The sequence below is a fragment of the Ctenopharyngodon idella genome, chromosome 3 (assembly GCF_019924925.1).
Source record: "Ctenopharyngodon idella isolate HZGC_01 chromosome 3, HZGC01, whole genome shotgun sequence".
Classification (NCBI taxonomy): domain Eukaryota; kingdom Metazoa; phylum Chordata; class Actinopteri; order Cypriniformes; family Xenocyprididae; genus Ctenopharyngodon; species Ctenopharyngodon idella.
This window is the reverse complement of record NC_067222.1, coordinates 54940268-54961098: the sequence shown is the minus strand read 5'-3', so window position 1 is coordinate 54961098 and position 20831 is coordinate 54940268. Positions and strand designations below refer to the sequence as shown.

General features: G+C 37.2%; 1 protein-coding gene and 1 long non-coding RNA gene across 2 annotated transcripts; both read left to right on the top strand.

The window, feature by feature from the left end:
* The first annotated feature begins 4888 nt into the window (after positions 1–4888).
* Positions 4889–8656, top strand: LOC127508933 (uncharacterized). Its single transcript, XR_007928999.1, has 4 exons — positions 4889–5993; positions 6095–6309; positions 7717–7875; positions 8396–8656. It is a non-coding gene; the product is annotated as an uncharacterized LOC127508933 (long non-coding RNA).
* A 379-nt stretch (positions 8657–9035) lies between these two features.
* On the top strand, positions 9036–18026 carry LOC127507990 (serine/threonine-protein kinase pim-3-like). The gene is made up of 6 exons (XM_051885417.1): positions 9036–11112; positions 11265–11441; positions 11562–11692; positions 14988–15144; positions 15959–16138; positions 18007–18026. Exons 1-6 carry the CDS (start codon positions 10770–10772, stop codon positions 18024–18026), a joined length of 1008 nt encoding a protein of 335 aa, XP_051741377.1. The 5' UTR covers positions 9036–10769.
* The last annotated feature ends 2805 nt before the right edge of the window (positions 18027–20831 follow it).

Sequence of the window (20831 nt, the reverse complement as noted above, 5' to 3'; positions counted from 1 at the left end):
ACGCCGCCCCAGCTAGAAATTTTTTGTTCTAAAAACGTGCGCTTTGCAGGAGGGGGCGTAATGTCACGGTTCTGTTCAGTTAGTTTCTTTTTCATGGACTTTTAGTTTGTTACCTTCAGTCACAAGTGCTTCCTTTGTCTAGTTTCCCGCCACAATCTGTCACCATGGACACTAATCCCAATCATCACAGCTGTTTGTCATATTAGTTAATTATCTGTGTATTTAAGTTCCCTGGTTTCTGTTCATGGTTGTCGGGTCTCGTCTATGTATGGATGTGTGTTACGTTCCTCTGCCTGTGGATTTATTAAAGACTGCCTTATCTTCATCATCTTCGTGTTTGCGTGAGTTATACCAGCACAGTCCCTGACAGTTTTCAGCGGGTAGTTTTATTTTAGTTCCCAGAATGTTCTTCTAAAAGTTAGGATAACATTCTCTAAAAAACATTCTAAAAATGTTTGGTGTTAACATTGTTAGAACACTATTCCCTAACCTTCTTATAATGTTTTTAGTGGGTAGTTTTATTTTTGTTCCCAGAATGTTGTTTTAAAAGGTAGGGTAACATTTCCTAAAAAAAACATTCTAAAAATGTTTAGCGATAACATTGTTAGAACATTATTCACTTAATGTTTTTAATATTTCTGGCAGGTAGTTTTATTTTTGTCCCCAGAATGTTCTCTTAAATAAAGGGATAACATTTTAAACATGTTGGACCATTCTTCCACTAACATTCTTATAACATTTTGGTGGCTAGTTTTATTTTTGTTCTTCCAAAAATTAAGATTTATTATTTAAAAACATTTTAAAAATGTTTTGTGAGACCTCAAGTTGGGCTCCCAAATGAAGCTCAGCTAAGGCTTCGTCCCGCCAGAGAGAGATGTCGGCTATCCTCTGTCCACATTTTAAGGACACATCAAGAATTGGGACATTCCCATCTTTAACAGGAGTCATTCGGACCATCCGTAACTACAGTTAAATAAAACATTGTTTTATATATATTGCATTACCAAAAATTACATACAATTGCAAAGACTAGATGAACACTTTCCCCTCCAGTGGTTTTTTTTTTTTTTTTTTTTTTTTTTTTTTTTTTTACACAATATATCAAAATAAAGAACAGAACGTCTGATTGGGAAGAATCTTAAAAAAAAAAAGGAAAATCTTATGGCAGTTAAAGTGTTAAATTCAGCAACGGGTGTGTATATTAAAGGGGGACCTATTATTCATTAAACAAAATATTTTAGGGGCCATGAAAGTTGTGAATCTAAAACGCTAGCAACTTAAAAAAAAAAAAAAAAAAGAGAGAGAGAGAAAAGAGTTCGTCAAAGTGATAGAATTTCAATTAACAAAATAAGTAAATGCATTAAAATTTCATTAAAGGGTTAGTTCAGCCAAAAAAGAAAATAATGTCATTTGTTATTCAACCTCATGTTGTTCTACACCTGTAAGGCCTTCGTTCATCTTCAGAACACAAATTAAGATATTTTGATGAAATCCGATGGCTCAGTGAGGCCTCTATAGATGGCAATGCCATTGAAAATCTCAAGATCCATAAAGGTATTAAAACATTTTCAAATCAGTTCATGTGAGTTCAGTGGTTCTATCTTAATATTATAAACCGACGAGATAGCGACTTTTAGAAACTCAAAATAGTGACTTTTCAACAATATAGTGATTTCAAAACACTGCTTCTGAGATTCACTGAGCCACTGGATTTAATCAAAACATCTTAATTTGTGTTCTGAAGATGAACGAAGGTCTTACGGGAGTAGAATGACATGAGGGTGAGTAATAAATTACATTATTTTCATTTTTTTGGCTGAACTAGCCCTTTAATCTCAATAAATCACTTTTCAATTCTGCCTTTAAGGGACAACGTTACTTTAGCATTTTATACCCGTTTACCTTGAGGAGTTTAGTGCGTGAGTACTGTACTGTCCTCCCTTGAGAAGTCAGACGGCGGGAGTGGAAGGGAGATCGAGTGGGCGGGATTGTGTGTTGCTGTCGCTCTATAGTCTCTTAATAATAGGCCTCAAGAATTTGTCAATAGTCCCCTCTTGGTATTTCAGAAAATTAACTCAGCACTATGATTGGTTTAACTCTTGCTTTTACTTGGAGTACTACGCGTGCACAGAGCCAGGTTTCTGTGTAGTTTAGAATAACAACGTACTTCGAGATCAAAATGCTTACCCTCTACGCAAAATGCGTACAGGCTGACAGATCTGCAGCAGAAACTGTAAAGTGACTATTGTAGAGTAATCAAAATAGACAGTAAAATTAGTCTGTGCTTTTATTCCCATTTTTGTTAAGATAATTTAACTTCTGCTTTAAAAACATTTTTATATTGTAAAGTTACAATGTTAGAATGGCTTTAAATATTCACATTTTATAAGCAGTAATACATCACACCACTTTTTAAATTTAACCTCCCCCCAGCCGTCAGTGCTTTGTGTAAACTTCTATCACAGCACTTAGATTAGGGTAAAAAAAAAAAAACACTTGAAATGAACAAGATTAGCTTTTAAATCCAATAAAAGGGAAAAACAAAATGCCCCTAATTATGAAAATGTTAAAACACTAGATGTAAATCAGGCATTGCAAAAAAAGGCTCCACTTACAAGCCATTTTACCTGCTAAACTCAAAAAGCTACCTAAAATATCCATATTAACATTATATAAATGTTAAAGCAATAGAATTAAACGTATACATTTAAAAAAAAAAAAAAAAAAAAAAAAAACTTACATGAGCAGATTGGGTTAATTCACTAAAAAAAAGAAGTCATAAACTACTAACCTGCATTTCGTTATAAATAGTAAAGCCATAAATGATTAACATGAAATATGAATAAAATGCATGAATATGAATATTGACCATTTTGGATCCACCAGTCATCAAGTACTCACCCTCATGTCAGCCGAAACCCATAAGACGTTCGTTCATCTTCAGAACACAAATTAAGATATTGTTGATGAAATCCAACGGTTTCTGAACCACACACAGGCAGCAACATCATTGCACCTTTTGATGTCTGTGCAGAAAGGTAGTGAAGACATTGTTAAAATAGTCAACCTGACTACAGTAGTTCAACCTTAATGTTATGAAGCGATGAGAATACTTTTTGTGCGCAAAACAAAAATAAAAACCGTAGTATTGGCTGAAGCTGTACACGTGAGCACAACGATGGATGCGTGTGATGCTGACACAGGATTCGGCCAATACTGAGCTGGTGTTCGGACGTAAACATGGAAGACTGCACTACATCAACTCCATATGACAACAGTTCAAATTGTTAAATAAAGTCACTATTTTTGTTTTGGTTTTGCGCACAAAAAGTATTCTTGTCCCTTCATAACATTGAGGTTGAACCACTGTAGTCATATTGACTACAGAATAGGGATGTGTCACGATTTTCGAATATTCGATTAGTTGATTTAATTATAGAATATCGAATAGGTTGTGCGATTTTCGTCTTTAAAAAATCCTCATGTTTTCAATGGTGACACGTTCATGTAAACAGAGGGTGGCGCGCGCTGCCAATAACGCACCTACAAGCCGTCAATCACGCTGTCTCACACACAAACTGTAGACTAGCGTGGCATGTAACAGAGACGTTAAAATCAACGTTCACACAAGTGCCGTCATTCAGGCCGTTCACAATGTTATAACGCGTTTAGGCAGCCTAAAACCATTATGGCTTGAGGTAGGCTTGCTGCGATAGTCGGTGTTGTCCCGCGGCACCGCCTCCAATGTCGTTTTGATTTTTTTATAGTAATAAAAAGAGACACTTCAATTACAAAATGAACACGTCTGCTCAATTCAGCGTGAGCCAAACGAGAGTCGCAGCACAGATCAGCAGAAGGAGTCAGATTTCGCCTCACTCTTGAATAACAAGACTACGGCGGTAGATTTGGTTTCAAAGCGAAATGTAAAAGTGCCCATTTAAGTGAGTTTGTCATTGTACTGTTTTGTTGTTGTGTTTTTCATTAAGAATAATAATGACGCTAATTTGAAAGTGAAAGTAAAATCCCCACGGTCATTCATAATGGTGCGCGAACACTGGCGCAGAGCGAGCGTTTTCAGTTAACGTAATTCCTATGGAAGCTCAAAATAGGAATTAATTAAAAATGTTAACAAAGTAAAAAAACAAAGTACTTACAGATGTAAATTTCATTTTTTGGTGAAGTAACCCTTTAAAGAGGAAAAGATGATCACGTTCTCTCACACTTGAAATGTGGCACCTGAACAGAGATCTGTCATGCCACATCAAGAAGCGTAAAAATTAAAGTTTTTGTTTGAATTTCGAGAATAAAATGGACAGGGGTACGTACGTTCAGTACGCAATGAGAGTATCACGGTACGTACCGTACCCTAGACCAGAACAAAGCTGCAGGGGGTGCCAGGAATAAATGACACTCAAATATTTACTACAACAAACAACATCCCCAGTGTGAAAACTACATTAGAGTCCTTAATGTACTCAAAAGAACACTGATGTACTGACTGGAGATTGTTGGTAATGAAAGTGTAATAATGAATAAATGAACCATACTGTTATTATAAGAAGTGAAATCTGTGTTATGCTTTTCTGTTAAAATTTTAGTGTTTGTTTACTTGTGTTGGTAACAAGCAAATCTTACCTGCTCCACCTTTCTCAGCGACATTGGGCATCTCTCAGGCAGACCATCACGGAGCCGGCTATGGTGTTGATCCACCTAACACACAAGGTACAAGAGCATTAATTAGGCATGAGGGAATCAAACACATTTAAACAATCTAATACTTATAATTACATCTGTTCAATCCATAGAGCACACCTTTTCTGTCCTGAGACCCTCAGGTGACCACCAAGGAAAAGAACAGAGTATGTTACCTACAGAGTATTTTTGTACATATATTGTTTTATGCTGTCATGAAAACCATCAGCCTCAGCTTACTTTAAGTTTTTACTTTCCCACTCCCCCATTTTCAGCTCCAGTGTGTCTCTTAAAGGGTCAGTTCACCCCAAAATGAGATTTGTCATTAAGTACTTACCCTCATGTTGTTCCACACCCATAAGACCTTCGTTCAGAACACAAATTAAGATATTTTTGATAAAATCTGAGAGATGTCAGTTCCTCCATTGACTGTCTTTACAACTGACACTTTAACTTTTCAAAACGATCATAAAGGGCCTGTTTACATCTGGTCACTTCATGCGTTTTTACAGATCGGACAATTTCATTTACACTTGGCCACATAAATGTGTCTCTGCAAAACGGATATAAATCCGATCTTCAATTCCCGCACTCTGTGCAAATTTAAAGATTATACGTCAACGAAAGAAACGGATATGAGCTGCATTTTATTGATCATCAGCTAGCTAATTTCAGAATCAAAGGCCGCAATAGGAGAGAGAGCAGCATCAGCACTGGTAAGATCAATGATCAAAGTTTACAAGCGAGTAAAAACCTAAATTGAATCTGTTCATCATATAAAGCAATTGAGTCTTCAGAAAATTTGGACTAAACTGCTGAATTCATATGGATTAGTTTTCTGATCTCTTTATAAACGTTCTGAAGAGTCAAAGTGTTCACTGCAAAGGCAGTATATGAAGGAACTGACATCTCTTAGATTTCATCAAAAATATCTTAATTTGTGTTCTGAAGATGAACAAAGGTCTTACGGATGTGGACGTCATGAGGGTGAGTAATTGAGGACATAATTTTCATTTTTGGGTGAACTAACCCTTTAACCAAACCAGGTAAAAGAGTGAAACTCAAAAAAAAAAAAAAAAAAATTATATGAGTAGGGGTCATTTCATGAAAATGTCACATTATTTAGAGTGAAACGTAACCCAGACATGTTCTTGGTAACATCCACCAAGTCAGAGGCACACGTGACAATGAAAACATTGTCACAAAACATTGAAAACCTCACAGTAAATTTTTACTTACAGCTACTTCTGACGTGAGACGGGAAAATCCAGTCTTGAGTCTTGTACCAAATCAATGCACATGTAAGTTATTTATCAACTAAAAAAAAAAAAAAAACACTGTAAAATGCATTATTTTATTAATCAAAACTACACGCCAAATTAAATGTTCTTCTGTACTGCAGCTGTAGAAAGGACAATTCTAGAAACTCTAGAGAAAATGGACCTGAAGATCAACCACCTGACTTCACTGGTCCAGTCTCTAGTGGGAAACAGGCGCTTTTTACCCCCAGTGGCAGTGCAAAATGATGAAGAGGATGGCATCTTTCCTCTTGCATCCACTGAGGATCTAGACCGGCTGGAACAAAGTCTGTCAGACAGAGGGTTTCTGCAGAGAATGGTAAGAAATGGAATTGTCCACCTACAACTACTAATGAACTGTAGTGTGTATGTTTACATGCTACTTGCCAAAAGTTTGAAATGAAGATTTTGAAAACATTAACACTTAAAGGAACACTCCACTTTTTTTGAAAACAGGCTCATTTTCCAACTCCCCTAGAGTTAAACAGTTGAGTTTTACCGTTTTCAAATCCATTTCATGATATTACGCAGCGCCTGTGACCCCTGCTTGCACAGGGAGCGTCCCTTGCAACCATGGAGACATTTGTGAGAGACGCTGCGTAATATCATTGCGCCTGCTGCAGCCATGGTACGGCAGCAAAGTTCCTTGATTATTACGCCAGATGACAGTATAGTTCCTGGCCATATCGGCCTAGAAAATCACAACTTTTCATTTTCCGTCGGTCTTAGTACACGATGTAACTACAGAAGAGTCAAGTTTTAAATAGGAAAAATACTGAAACTCTTTGGTCATTTTTGAGCGAGATGCTAACGGTCTAATCAGATTCAATGAACTATGCTAAGCTATGCTAAAAGTGGTACCGCCAGACCCAGAGATCGGCTGAATGGATTCGAAAACGGTGAAACTGAACTGTTTAACTCTAGGGGAGTTGGAAAATGAGTCTATTTTCAAAAAAAGTGGAGTGTTCCTTTAAATATTATTACTATTTTAAATAACTTTTCTATTTGAATATATTGTAAAATGTCATTTATTCTGATCAAAGCTTGATTTTCAGCATCATTACTCCAGTCTTCAGTGTCACATGACATTCTAATAAGCCATTTTTATGCTTGGATATTAGCAATTACTATTGGTGGTCAATTATTGATGATGATTCTTCTTATTATCTACGTTAAAATAGTTTTTGCCGCTTCATGTTTGAGGAAACAGTGATCCTTTTTTAGGATTCTTTGATGAACAAAGTTCAAATGAACAGCATTTATCTGAAATGTAAATCTTCTGAAATGTTATAAATGTGTTTGTCATTTTTGATCTTTGCTGATTAAAACTGTTACTCACCCTAAACTTCTGAAAGGAAGTTTATCACAGTTTCCACAAAACTATGAAGCAGCACAACTTTCAACACTGATAATAATCACAAATGTTTCTTGAGCAGAAAAATCATATTAGACTGATTTCTGAAGGATCATGTGCTGCTGAAAATTCAGCTTTGCAGAGCAAGAATTGCTTTTCAAAATAGAAAACAGTTCATATGAATATAATATAAAAATGTTTACTGTTGGACTAAATTTCGTATCAAATCAATGCAGTCGGTGAACATGAACAGACTTTCAAAAACATTACAAAAGATTAATTATTCCAAACTTTTGACGGGCACTAGTGTTTAGTACAGTACAGAAGAGGTCCATTTCTTTGCTAAAGCGTATTTTAATGTACCTGTTGAAGGTGAACAGATTATCCATCAGCGGCGGGCCGACAATGAAGAAGACCGTCTGGAGAATCTGCTCCAAGGTCTTCAGCACTAATGTCGCCCGCCAACTGAACTGGTGTGGGAGAGGAGACCAGCGGGGATCAGAAAGACAAACATCGGGTCACTGTTAACCGGTAAGTTCAAATGTTGTACATTCATTAGATCCAGTGGCAGGAAATTACAGCGTTAAGTTAAATAAGTACTTGGCTAACATGTTCATGAGTCAAACATAATCAAACATGTGGCAATACCAACAGCAAAGAGCCATTTTCAAAAATAATTAGCAAATATAATGGCTTGTTTACCGGACCTTGGGTTAACCGATCAGTTAAGTGTCGTTGCCCAACCACAGAAACGGGCACAACTCGCTCGTTAGTAGCTAACTAACAGATTATCATGATCAACTCAATCAACATAAGGTCATTTCAAGGTTATTATATAACCGATCACAGACACCACACAATTAGGATTAAAATATATTTGTTTTATACTTACCTTAAGCACATTTTCCCTCACAACTCGTCAGGACACGCGCCAGTAGACTCGCGCAGGAAGAGTTTGACGCACACTGTGAACTCGCTGATTGGCTATCTTTGACAGATTTATTCGTTTTAAAAAATAAAGTGTTTTTGTTTGTTTGTTTTTTACATGCAGCTTCAGCCATGAGGAATCCCGTCCTGCCGTCTCCAACGGAAGCAGAGGCGGAGAAATATATCAAAGATTTCCAACGCTTGGCTCCAGGGAGGGTGTGATTGTTTATTTAAATTAAATGTATGTTGTTAAAGTGTATTGTTTTTTAAAATATATGTTATGGAGTTGTGTTAATATGGATTTTTTTTTAATTAATCTAAAGTTGTAATTGATATAATAAATTAGAAATACGTTTTTTGCCTAATAAATATTTTTAAAATCATCAACAAATGCGTGTTTTATTGTAGGTTCAGAACAGCGTGGTTATTTAATCATGTGAAGATGTGTAATGGCTGGATTTTGTGAGTTAATCTTATCTTAAAACGATGTCTGGGCTACATAAATCAAGCTTCATGAAAACATCATAATATCGAAGTTTTCCATCATTCTTTCTAATTTTGAACAATGATCAAGCGCCACTGACACTTTATTTCTTTTAAATCATTTTACTTCTTTTAATCAGTAATGTTTGTGAATGACGCTTTTTACCTCGAGTCGATCATGATCGTCGAGCTCCGTGTTTGACATCAGAAGTTGTAGTAATCGTGACATGGAGCTTTTGAAATTAGAAATATTTTAAGATAAAGTTGATAAATATATTTATTTTATGTCTAACAATAGCAGTTATCGTTCGCATGTATCTGTATATGATCATGAACAAAACATTCGAAAAATCCCTTGGCAACAGCACTTGTGACGTCACAACCAGAGTGTCTCATGGAGCCTCGCGCAGCCTGAAGTTCAGCTCATCTGTTTTCTGCTGCATCAATCGATCTGACTAGTGTTGTAGTACATCTGTGGTGAAAAGTCGCTCAAATTGTGTTATATCACTCTGTCTGTGTGTTATATCACTTGATTTGTAGTTTTTCACTGATCTGTGTGCTATAGAAGTTAAATCGATTTGTGATAAAGTTTGTGACAGAACATCAGCGAGACACCTGACGCAATGGGGCAGTGCACATCTCACAGCTGCACTGCAGTCCATGATCCTTCTGCATGTATGTCACCAACACCTGTCCCTGAGAGAGTAGAAAAGAAGAAGAGAGGGAGGCTTTTTACATGGGCTTTTTCTAGGAAATCCAAGAAAACGCCCATCGAAGCCCAACAGGGTCGGTGCAGAAATTGCAGGAACCAAAAACCTCAGAGATGCTCTGATGGTGAAGATGAACAGAAGATCAACACCCAGAGCATCAACACTCCCAGCAACAACAACATTGTTCATTCACTGGACAAAGCTGAAGAGAGCAGTGACACTAACAGTTCAGTGTTCAGCCATGTGTCTCCCTTCAGCGGTGTGAGGGTAGTTAAAGTAGATGTGCATAGAGCTGAAGACAGCAGCGCCACTACACTGCACAGCCATGTGTCTTCCTTCAGCGCTGTGGAGAAGGTTAACAAAGATGAAGCTGAAGAAAACAGCAACACTTCAGTGTACAGCTGGCACAGCTGTGTATCTACCCTCAACACTGTGCAGGAGGTTGATGCTCCCAGACAAGAGCAAGAGGACATCAACGGGAACAACAGTACTTCTCCAACTGTCATCCAGTACTAAAGGGGACCTCAGCGCTCCTTTGTTATCGGATGACAATTTTTGGAAAACTGAGGATGAAATTATCAATTTAAGTTCAAATGCAAAGAGAGGTCAGTTTACTACCACAGAGTAACCCCAACATTAAAGTCTTCTTCATTAATGTGGACTGAGGATGGATTTTGGTTGTGTGAGGCCCCATAACACCACAGTAATGTGTCCATTTTTAAAGTGTTCTTTCATTTTATGGTTTATACTGTACATTTACTATATACATCAGTATACATGAAGTATACATTTTTGTTTCCCTTGGAGAACAGGTGGCACTCAAATATGTGTTCAAGACAGAATGCTATGAAAATGAGCGACTTGTAAGTAGGCTGCTGCTCCCCTCATTTTCTTACTCTCAGAGTACACGGTCACATTAGCGGTTGGATATTTTAACGAAATTTTGCGGGCAAAAAAGGTCCATTGTCAATAGAGTATTAACTTTCAAATCAAGCAGCTTTCTGTTGGTCAGCATGGCAAATTCACATGACCAACATGATCGAGCTTTTCCACCCTCACGCAAAACTCCAGAGCGTGTGGATTCCTGTTAAAATGACTGAATTTTGCCCCGCGAAATTTCGACAATCATCCGTAAATGTGACCGCAACTTCAGTAACTATTTCCAGTTGAATTAGTTTAAAGACTTCAAACCTACTTAGGACATAATGAAGATGAGTTACATCACGTCCTCTAATTATCTCACTTTTGTGTAACTTTTATCTCCTGTAGAGTCTATTTGGCAAATTGCTTCCAAACGAGGTCGCTATGATGATTCGTGTGAGCGAAGGCCCCAGCGTTCCCCAAATAATAAAGCTGCTGGACTGGTATGAGACACGGAATCACTACATACTGGTCATAGAGCGGCCCACGCCTTGCAAAGATCTGCGGCAGTATTTAGTGCAAAATGGTGGCAGAATCAGCGAGTCAAAAGCACGAGTTGTGATGCATCAAGTTGTTACTGCTGCAAGAATATGCTTTGAAAAGGGAATCTACCGCAGCGACATCAAGCTAGAAAACCTGCTAATCAATGAGAACAGCTTGCAGGTCAAATTAATCGACTTCGGTGTTGGTAGAAGCTTCAAGACGTTTGGTTATACAAGGTACATTGGTACGTATTATTCTACAAATCTATGGTGACAAGTTATAATGAGCTTTCTAGACAGAGCCAAAAACAGCCAAGATCACTTGTTGAATAAATAGACAAAAAGCTGTAGAAATACAAATTCATTGCAATGGACAAAATCTTGTTCTTTCTTTCAGGTACAAAACTTTACGCTCCCCCTGAAGCTTTCCGCAGAACATGGAGGTACCACGCCAAGCCGGCAACAGTATATTCTTTAGGTGTACTGTTGTTTGTGATGCTGTTTGGGAAGTACCCTTACAAGGTCAAACCTGAGGTCATCGCCGACATCTTGAGAAAAGCAGGAATTTCCAAAGGTAAGAGCATGTGAACGAATCATACAGGAACTTTCATTACAGCTTAAAATAATGTGATCAGTTACACAAAGTATAAAATTAACAATAATAATCTGACATCTCTCCCCACTTTCTTCACAGAAAGCAAAGAACTGATATCTTCGTGTATGGAGACAGATCCAACCAAGAGGATTGACTTGGACAAGATCCTCGACCATGACTGGTTCCAAGTTTTGCTCCTTAAGCCGGAGAGTCAAAACGAGGAACCCATAGTAAGTGAATTCCTATGCGTGGATTCATGCGTCCTGAGAAAAAGAAAGCTTCGCACGGATTCATGCGTCCTGAGAAAAATGTAATCCTCGTGTGCTAGGAAAAAAACTTACATGTACATAGATGCAAATAGATTTATTTAAAAAAAAAAATTATATAAATTACGGGCGACTGCCGCATAAATTTAAACAAAACAACAACATAAAATCCAGGCCTGGTCCTCTCTCGTCTTGCACTGCCGTCACTCTTTTTATCCTTCCGGAGCTCCTCCGTGGGACTCGAGACCGGTGTGGTGGGCAGGTGATGCTCATTTGCACTCGCTTCGTTCCCACAGCCCCGTTCTGCTTGTCACTTACCCCCTAACCTTTTCCAGCACCTAAGGGTTAGGACAGATGAGGCGAGAGAGAAGGAGACGGAAGGATGAGGAGACACAAGAGGCACTGCCATCCAGTCTTCCACCAGCTGGGTGAACTCCTCCACGATGCCTGGTGGTGGTGCTGGATACCACTCGGTGGACGGCTCAACACTCCTCTGCTGCCTGGTGGACGGCGACAACTTCTCCAGCTTTGCGCACCCAGCAGTGAGTCCCCCTTTCCCACAGCGGTGAGGGATCTTTGGCAGTGCGTTCCTCCTTCCTTCTGGGAAGAAGGAGGATGGAACCGGCAAAACAAAACAAAAGTAAAGCAGCAGTCGTCCTCTTTTTATCCTTCCGGAGCTCCTCCATGGGACATTTAATGCTTAACGTGGTGCTTATATCGCTCCGTTCCCATGGCTCTCGTCTCCCCCCTTTTTTAAAATAAAAAAAGATTTATTATTTTTAATAAATATTGCAATATTTCATTAAAAAAAACAAGTATTATCAGTTTTGATTTCATGGTGACTGTAAAAATGTTTTTGTACTCATCTAGCAGCTGTGGTGGTTGCTAAGAATTCATCATAAAAAATATGGTGACATTGTTTCAGGTATTATGGGATGGCATATTCATGCCAATATACTTTACAACTTATAACTGCATATTTCATCAAGTGATATAATGTTAAATCATTACTGATAACAAAAATGAGAAGCAAAATTATATATATAAAAAAATAATCATTTCAATCAACATCACATCATACAGACTTCTTTTGGGAATGTCTTTTTATTGTTTTTCATTGGGACTTGTACATCAATGCATTGCTTGCACTTGTTAAACAATTTACAGTGTTTCACTGTATATCAGGGGTACTCAGTTAAATTTCCATGAGGTCCAGCCTCCATATTTCATTTCCAGAGGAGGTCCAGACTATACTTTTTGGAATAGTTATAAATGTCCATGTGGACAGCACTAGTAGAAAAAAAGAAATTCAAAATATCAAGGATTAGGGTATTGGGAGCACAGCATTTATAGCCACAAGCACCAATGAGCCATTAGTGATCCAGCTGAAGTGTGTCTTATGATGTGGTTTTTACAGCAAAGTCCACCTTGAATCTTCACTGAAAGTTCAGGTTTGATCATTATATATGTGCTATATGTTTGGACTCATTAAAAAAAAATAATATAAAGATCAAACTGTCATATTACTTAAGACAGCATGTTATAAAAAAAAAAAAAATTAAAAAAGGAAACATTTTATTTATTTAATTTATTTAAAATAAATATAATTCTCGGGCTGCAGGAGCTATTGAGCTGGTGTCAGGTTATATGAGAATGTGTTGTCTGTACGATTACTCATGCTTGCAGTTTAACACAACACATTTGTTTTATTATTCATACCACAACAGTACTTAATAGAAATGTTATAATATATAATCTTGAATAAGACAAATGAAATTAATCGAGTAATCTGATATTTTTGTGGTAATAAAAATAGACCTAAGCAAAGACCCTTTAAAATGATTTAAAATACATATATAATAATAACAATGAGGCAGTAATATTTGGTTCAAATAAAGTATCAAGAGCAAGTAATCATATGTTTTTATAGAACAACACTATTAAAATACATAATATACACAATTTAAACAATCATCTTATGTACATTATGTATTATAACAAATGCCTGCAGAGGGCGCCAACGGCCTGGTGACTTTTGCACTTTATAGCAGATCAAATCCTTGTTTAATATTGGCCAAACAACATTTAATTCTAATATGTACTTAATCTTTCATATGTGGCCACTTTATGATAGAAATGCTACAGCTACTGTAATTTCTTGAACAAGAATATGTGGACATCAAAACATGCAAACTCAGAGTGAGGGTTTAAACTTTTATTTTGAAATTGCGTTGAACATATAAAGTTTACATTGATATACTGATTAGAAACATAAACCTATTTTGGCGTAGGTTTATAAATGATTTACCTTACAAATCTGATGAAACGGTGCACACTGTGTTATTTAATTGAATTGACCCTTCGCCAAGAGTTTGATTGACAGGCGATCTAACCAATCATAATGCCGAATCCAGCATTTTGTCCGACAAAGCAGTAGAAGTTGAAGATTCAAAAGTATTTTTGTTCACAGAAAGAGTACATACTTTTAGGGCGTAGTAGAAGTAGGCGAATTGGGACGCAGCATTGGTATTTGGACAGGGCTATTCTCTATGGTAGTGCTAAACCACTACGGATGCAATATTTTTTCAGCCACTAACGCTCTCGTGGCGCTCTTCCGTGTTTTGGCACCCCCAGGAAATTTGAAGTCGCCATTTTCATCCCGACTGGAAAAGTGAAAACCAAGCAGCAACCTCCCCCAGTTTCTCGTGAAGCCAATACGTAAGTGACTTAAACCGCAATTCATCGACTGGCCGCTAGGAACAGGCTCCAAAAGAGAGCAGAATCTCATTAGCTGTGTCCGAGACGAGATGGTCCTCGCTGCAGAACATGAGATCCAACTCCTCCCACTTTATATACCACGCTCCTCCAGAACAGAGCCATAGAGACATATGTCAGATAATGGTGGCCACACAAAATATTGACACTTTGGGCCCAATTTGGACATTTTCACTTAGGGGTGTACTCACTTTTGTGGCCAGCAGTTTAGACATTAATGGCTGTGTGTTGAGTTATTTTGAGGGGAATTTACACTGTTATACAAGCTGTACACTCACTACTTTACATTGTAGCAAAGTGCCATTTCTTCAGTGTTGTCACATGAAAAGATATAATAAAATATTTACAAAAATGTGAGGGGTGCACTCACTTCTGTGAGATACTGTTATACCAAGAACAAAGACAAATAGATAATTTCAAGAACTGGGCATTGGGGCCATTATCTTTTCTTTCATATTTCTCATTTTTGTTAATTTGCTTACAGTTGCCAGCATCTGTTCTGGAGGACATTTTCATTGATGTGGTTCTCCAGGAAGGCGACAAGGCCCCTTGTCTGACACTGGCCCTTGTGTGCACTTGCTTCAGAGACCTTGTGACACAGGAAGCCTTCAGGAGACGAGCCCATATTCTTTGGCTTGACAGTAAGTGTTAATTGCATTTCATTGCACACAACCATGCACACAGTAAAATCCCCCAAGTTATATCAACTCCACTCAGAGTACATATGGTCCCTCTCTAAATAGTGTTAAAGTAACACTGAAGCAGAGTTAAAGTTAATGTGATGATTAAGCAATTAATAAGGCTGTGACTGAAGTCAGTTGTAGTTCCTGTGTCTCTTTTTTCTTCAGTGATTCTGCCTGTTAACAGCAGGTGTTCATCACTAATGCACAATCATCACTTAATTAATTGCTTAATCATCACATTAACTTTAACTGCTTCAGTGTTACTTTAACACTATTTAGAGAGGGACCATATGTACTCTGAGCAGAGTTGATTTAACTCGGGGGATTTTGCTGTGTAATATACTACTGAATGCTAACTATTTTTAGTAGGGGTTCAATCTTCAGCTGGCTGGCAGGAGCAGCCACTGACAGGTCACGTGACCTGGTGGCAGCTGCCAGTCTGATTCTGGTGGGCTGGTGGCTTGCAGAGTGCAACGCGTTCCCTATCACTCTTGCTGCATGGAAATACATAATCATTTTATTATTATGAATATAATATTATGACTCTCAGTACAATAATGTCACAGACACGCCAGGCTCTACACTCACCCAATCACAACGCACTCCCTCTTCTGAGTATTAACTAGCCACACCTGACACGCATCAACACTCATCACCACAGCACCATATAAGACACTTCAGAGCATTCAGTCACTGTCCGGTCTCGTTAACACATACCTACCTGTTATGCTTACCTCAAGGACTCTGCTAACTTCTACTTGCCTGTCTCCAGCGTTCCATGTGATTCCTAGTGTCTCCTCGTCTTCTGTGAGTGTCATCGTGTCACGTCTGCTCCACGCCTGCCTGCTTCCACGATCTCTGGGAAAGATAAAGACAAGTATCAGATCCAGTATCATCTTCAGTCACGAACTTAACCTGCTTCCACTCACCTGCACTCTGCCAATGTTCTCTGGTTGTTCAATAAACTGTATATTAACTATACCTGTGTCTCCGTCCCCTTCTGTACGTAACAAATACACAACTGCACCTAGTCCAACATTATAGGGACAAATGTGTTTTACTGGCACATGACCATACACATCACACAAACATGACAATATGGCGCATTACCAAGACCTAAGAACTTTATTTACAACTTTAAATAACATAAACATTGAGTTTTTTCCAGTTTTAACCATGTAAGACAAGCATGGCATGTCATTTTAAAGGTAATTGTTCAACAGAATGTGCACAATTGTGTAATCTAAAAGCATGCTGCATCATTACTGTTTTGATTTATTAAAATGGCAAGCATATTATAAACCATTCAAAACTTATGATTGAAAATGGTTATAAAAATAGCTAATTTGAAAGATGTCTTTCAACAGACATTGAAACACACAAGATAAACTCACTGAACATGCAATAAATGCTACAATGTGTAGAGAAACTGATTCACCCTTAAGGGACAGTTCACCAAAGAGACAGTCCTATCAGTGTTTCCTCACCCTCATGTTGTTCCAAAACTTTCTATCTTGAGTGGAACACAAAAAGGAAATGTTTAGCAGAATGTCAGGGCCAGCCTCAGCCTCAGACACCATTAGGGGCTTTCACTAGGTGACATTAGCCTGCAACAGCGACGTCATTTAAGACACAGACGGGTGCCATGATCTAGCGGTGATTGAGAACTGAAATGGAATGTACAAGTTATGCAACTGAAAGAGCACAAATGAGGGCTAAAAGATTAAATCTCCTATGAAAAATTGCAGTGCTACATATCAATGAGAAAAGAAAAGAACACAACACCACAGACAAAAGTGACGGGTAAATGCTGTTAACATTAACTTTCTGTTTTCTTTATATCTTGTAACTATTCTGTGTTTAATAACTACACAGAAACAAATGTACACTTACATCACTGGTATTTCTTTTGTGCTGGTTTAGAGCCTACTCTGCCTTCCTTTAACTAAAATCATTAAAATCAACAAAATATGGGTACTTCAGCCAATAGGTATATGAACTACAAAAACATTAATGACGTTCACTGTACGGAGAAAAAAGGTGTAATGAATGTCAATGGTGTCTGAGGCCGAGGCTGGCCCTGACATTGTGCTAAACATCTCCTTTTGTGTTCCAGTGAAGAATGAAAGTCATACGGGTTTGAAACAACATCATGGTGAGGAAATTATGACAGAATTGTCTTTTTTTTTTTTTTTTTTTTTTTTTGACAATCTATTCATTTAAAAAATGCAGTTAAAATTCAAGATTTCTATAGTGAGATCTTAGTATGTACACAATGCATTTTACACAATTGAAAGAAAGAAAAATCTCTATATCATTTATGTTGGGCTTTCCTTTTCAAGCTAACTCCTCGACTTCTTACAAAATCTCCATCCTCAGCAGTCTTGCACTGCTGGCATTCAGTCATTGAACTGAATGTACTACTGTACAACGCAATTTCAAGTACAACTCCTTGTGCTAACACACATAAACAAATCACAACCATATTCCACATAGAAGCAAGAGTAAATTGCTGTTTAAAGTATTGCACAATCACATGTGTAATATGTATTTTACACGCAAGAATAGTCCAGTTTATTGTGTATTACACAGACCCATATAGTATATATTGCACAGTGTAATGTGTTTTACAGTCCCTTGAATAGTTACATGTTAAGTTCTTTTATGGCACTTGAATAAAAACAGTCATTGTGGCATTTTCCTTTGGTTATATGCAAATTAAAATGTTTCATTACAGCTGTAACTTAACCATTTGTCCAGCACATGTTTTGTTCTTTCCGTGGGTTTTTAATTTCTGCCTCACTCTCATTCTCTGTACAGAAGAATATATACTTCAGTAATCTCTAACTATAGAGACTATGACCATCATTGTAAGTACGTGAGCTCTTATTGTTATATATTCTAATTTAAACCTTGAGAAACTTCAGCAAATTTCTCAATGGGCATCTTCTGATGATCTGCAAGAAATCAGTTATATACTGATCAGGAAACTAAGAAACAACTCAAACTTCCATAATGACATGTCAAGAATTTAATAATGATAGCTGGTTATATACCTGATATCTTAAAACATATTTATTATTTTCAAAAGGACTTATTCTGGACATAAAATGTTACTGGCCCATTAAACATCTAATTTTTATCAGTTTTTGGCCATAACATGAAAATAATCATCAGCTTATTAGTATTGGACTCAATTACACTTTTGGCCCCTAATTTATGTAATATTCTGTTAAAAATGTTGCAATAATTGGGGAACAAAATGGTGGAAAAATGCTTGGCAATAACTTTAAAAATATATATACTACACATTTTATATTAATTAGGGGTTAACTACATTTAATAATTATGGGTTGAAAAACAATAACAGAACCAATATGTTGATAAATAAGCTGCTGACACATCCCAGAATGACTCTAGCTGGAGCATCATCCTTAGGATCATTTCATCAGAATCCGTAATGCTGATCTCATCTTGAAGTAAAAGAGAAATTTAGAACATTAGAAATGTCTACATCTGTTTAACCTGTATTCAGACTGTAAAACCTAACACTGGAAGTCACTAAATGAAATGAGTTCATTTAACTTATTTTTTTTTTAAAAGTTAATTTCACTTAATAAAAAATGTGATGTTAACTCAAAAACTGCAATGCATTAAGCAGAACTTAAACTGAATAAGTTATGAATAACCTATTGTTATTTTACCTCAAAGATTAAAGTTGAATGTAATTAATTGAATATAGTTTTTGTTTATGGTTTAAAAAAAAATAAATAAAAGTAAATTAGAAACCACACTTGTTTATAATTTTTTTAAAATTATATTTTTCAAGAAATTACTTTTGTATAAGGCATTTACTTTTATATTTTTCATAGCTAATGAAATAAATACATAAATAAATTTGAAGTTTTCAGCTTCATTCGAAGCCTATTAATCATTTTTACTCATCACGGCATTCTCAATCACGCACCAGAAAAGCCCGCAAATTTAAACAGGCGTAATCTGCCCATCCCCCACAGCTGACGAAGACAACTTCAGAAACAGGATGGCGGCCTTGATTAACAGGTAACGTTAAGCACGGCAAACTGCTTCATTTCATTCTCTTTAGAGCACTTTTAAGCTTTCTAACGATCATATTGATTATGGGGTAAAGTTTTGTATTGTCGTGACTCTTCATCTTAAGAAGATCGACTAGCTAAGTTATGGTAATTTGTGTCACATCATAGATAAGACAAGCCAACGCGACATTGCCATTGCATTTAACGTTACTCAAGATACATATTTTTTTATTTATCAGCGGCAGTAGTTAATGTGATGTGCGTACATGACAGTTTTTTTAGTAGAAAAGTAATTTATATTTGTTTGTTTTTTCACATTTTGGCATAGACACACGTGTCCCGCGCAAATTTATCTGTCAGGAGACTGACTGAATATTCTGAATATTTTTTGATCCTTATCAGTGAGGAGACTGACATCCTCCAAATCGGCTGTCATTCACACGGCAAAAACTACATAAAAAGGCACTACAAGCTGTGGTGAAAAAATCCTTTTATTATGCTGTGAGTAAACTACAGTTTTGTGAGTGGAAAATTTATTAATGTGACAAAAACTAAAGAGAAAGGTATAAATATTCCCTAGAATTCCCCCCTGAATTCAAAATGGGTGACTTATATAAAGTCAGGAGGTCAGGTAATCACGTAATTGCGGTTAATGAGGTTACAATGACTGACAAAGCTGTGTGCTTGTCACGTTTTCAAATGTGAATTTCTCAACAAGATCACTGTAATGCTCTTGAAATGCAAGCTGTGCCCATTTGTCTGCTCTGTCAGACCAAGTCTGTTAAAACATTACAGACTTGACCATTTTGTACATTCAACAATATGTCCGATACCATGTCTGTATGAAGGTTGCATGTGTACATTCAAATCATACAATTCCCTGAAGATACACTTGACCAGGTTTCACCCTGAGAAGCAAGAGACACATGGCTGTGAAAAGTCTAGGGAATTCCACTGTCCTTTGTGCACATTGAAGCAGCCGTTTGTAGAACAGGACATGTTCTGTCACCTGCGAAGTCATTTGAAAAAATTTGAAAGGGTGACTTGTCCGTATAGAAATTGTTATTTTCAAACAAATAATTACTCAACCTTCAATTCACACAAATGGAGGGAGCACCACAATGCTTCAGAATATAATGACATGATGGTAAAAAGTGAAGTTTCTGAGCAGCAGAACAGTGGATCTGAAGATGAGGTATCTGAAAGTCATTCTGTCCTTGAGCCAACTGCATTAGATACTAGTCAGTTATTTGACAAGCTTCAACACAATTTGGCAGCTTAACAATTAGATTTTGAACAATTAGATCAGCTTTTTCATTTATCGCAGCCCTTGATCAAAGTTGCTGTCAGTAAAGTACTGTTACGTACAGAAGGGGACGGAGACACAGGTATAGTTAAGATATGTTTATTTAACAACCAGAGGATGGCAGGCAGAGTGCAGGTGAGTGAAAGCAGGTTAAGTTCGTGACTGTAGTTGATACTGGATCTGATACTGGTTCTTATCTTTCCCAGGGAACATGGATGCAGGCAGACGTGAAGAGACACAATGACACTCACTGGAGACAAGGTAGGAATCACAGAGAACACTGG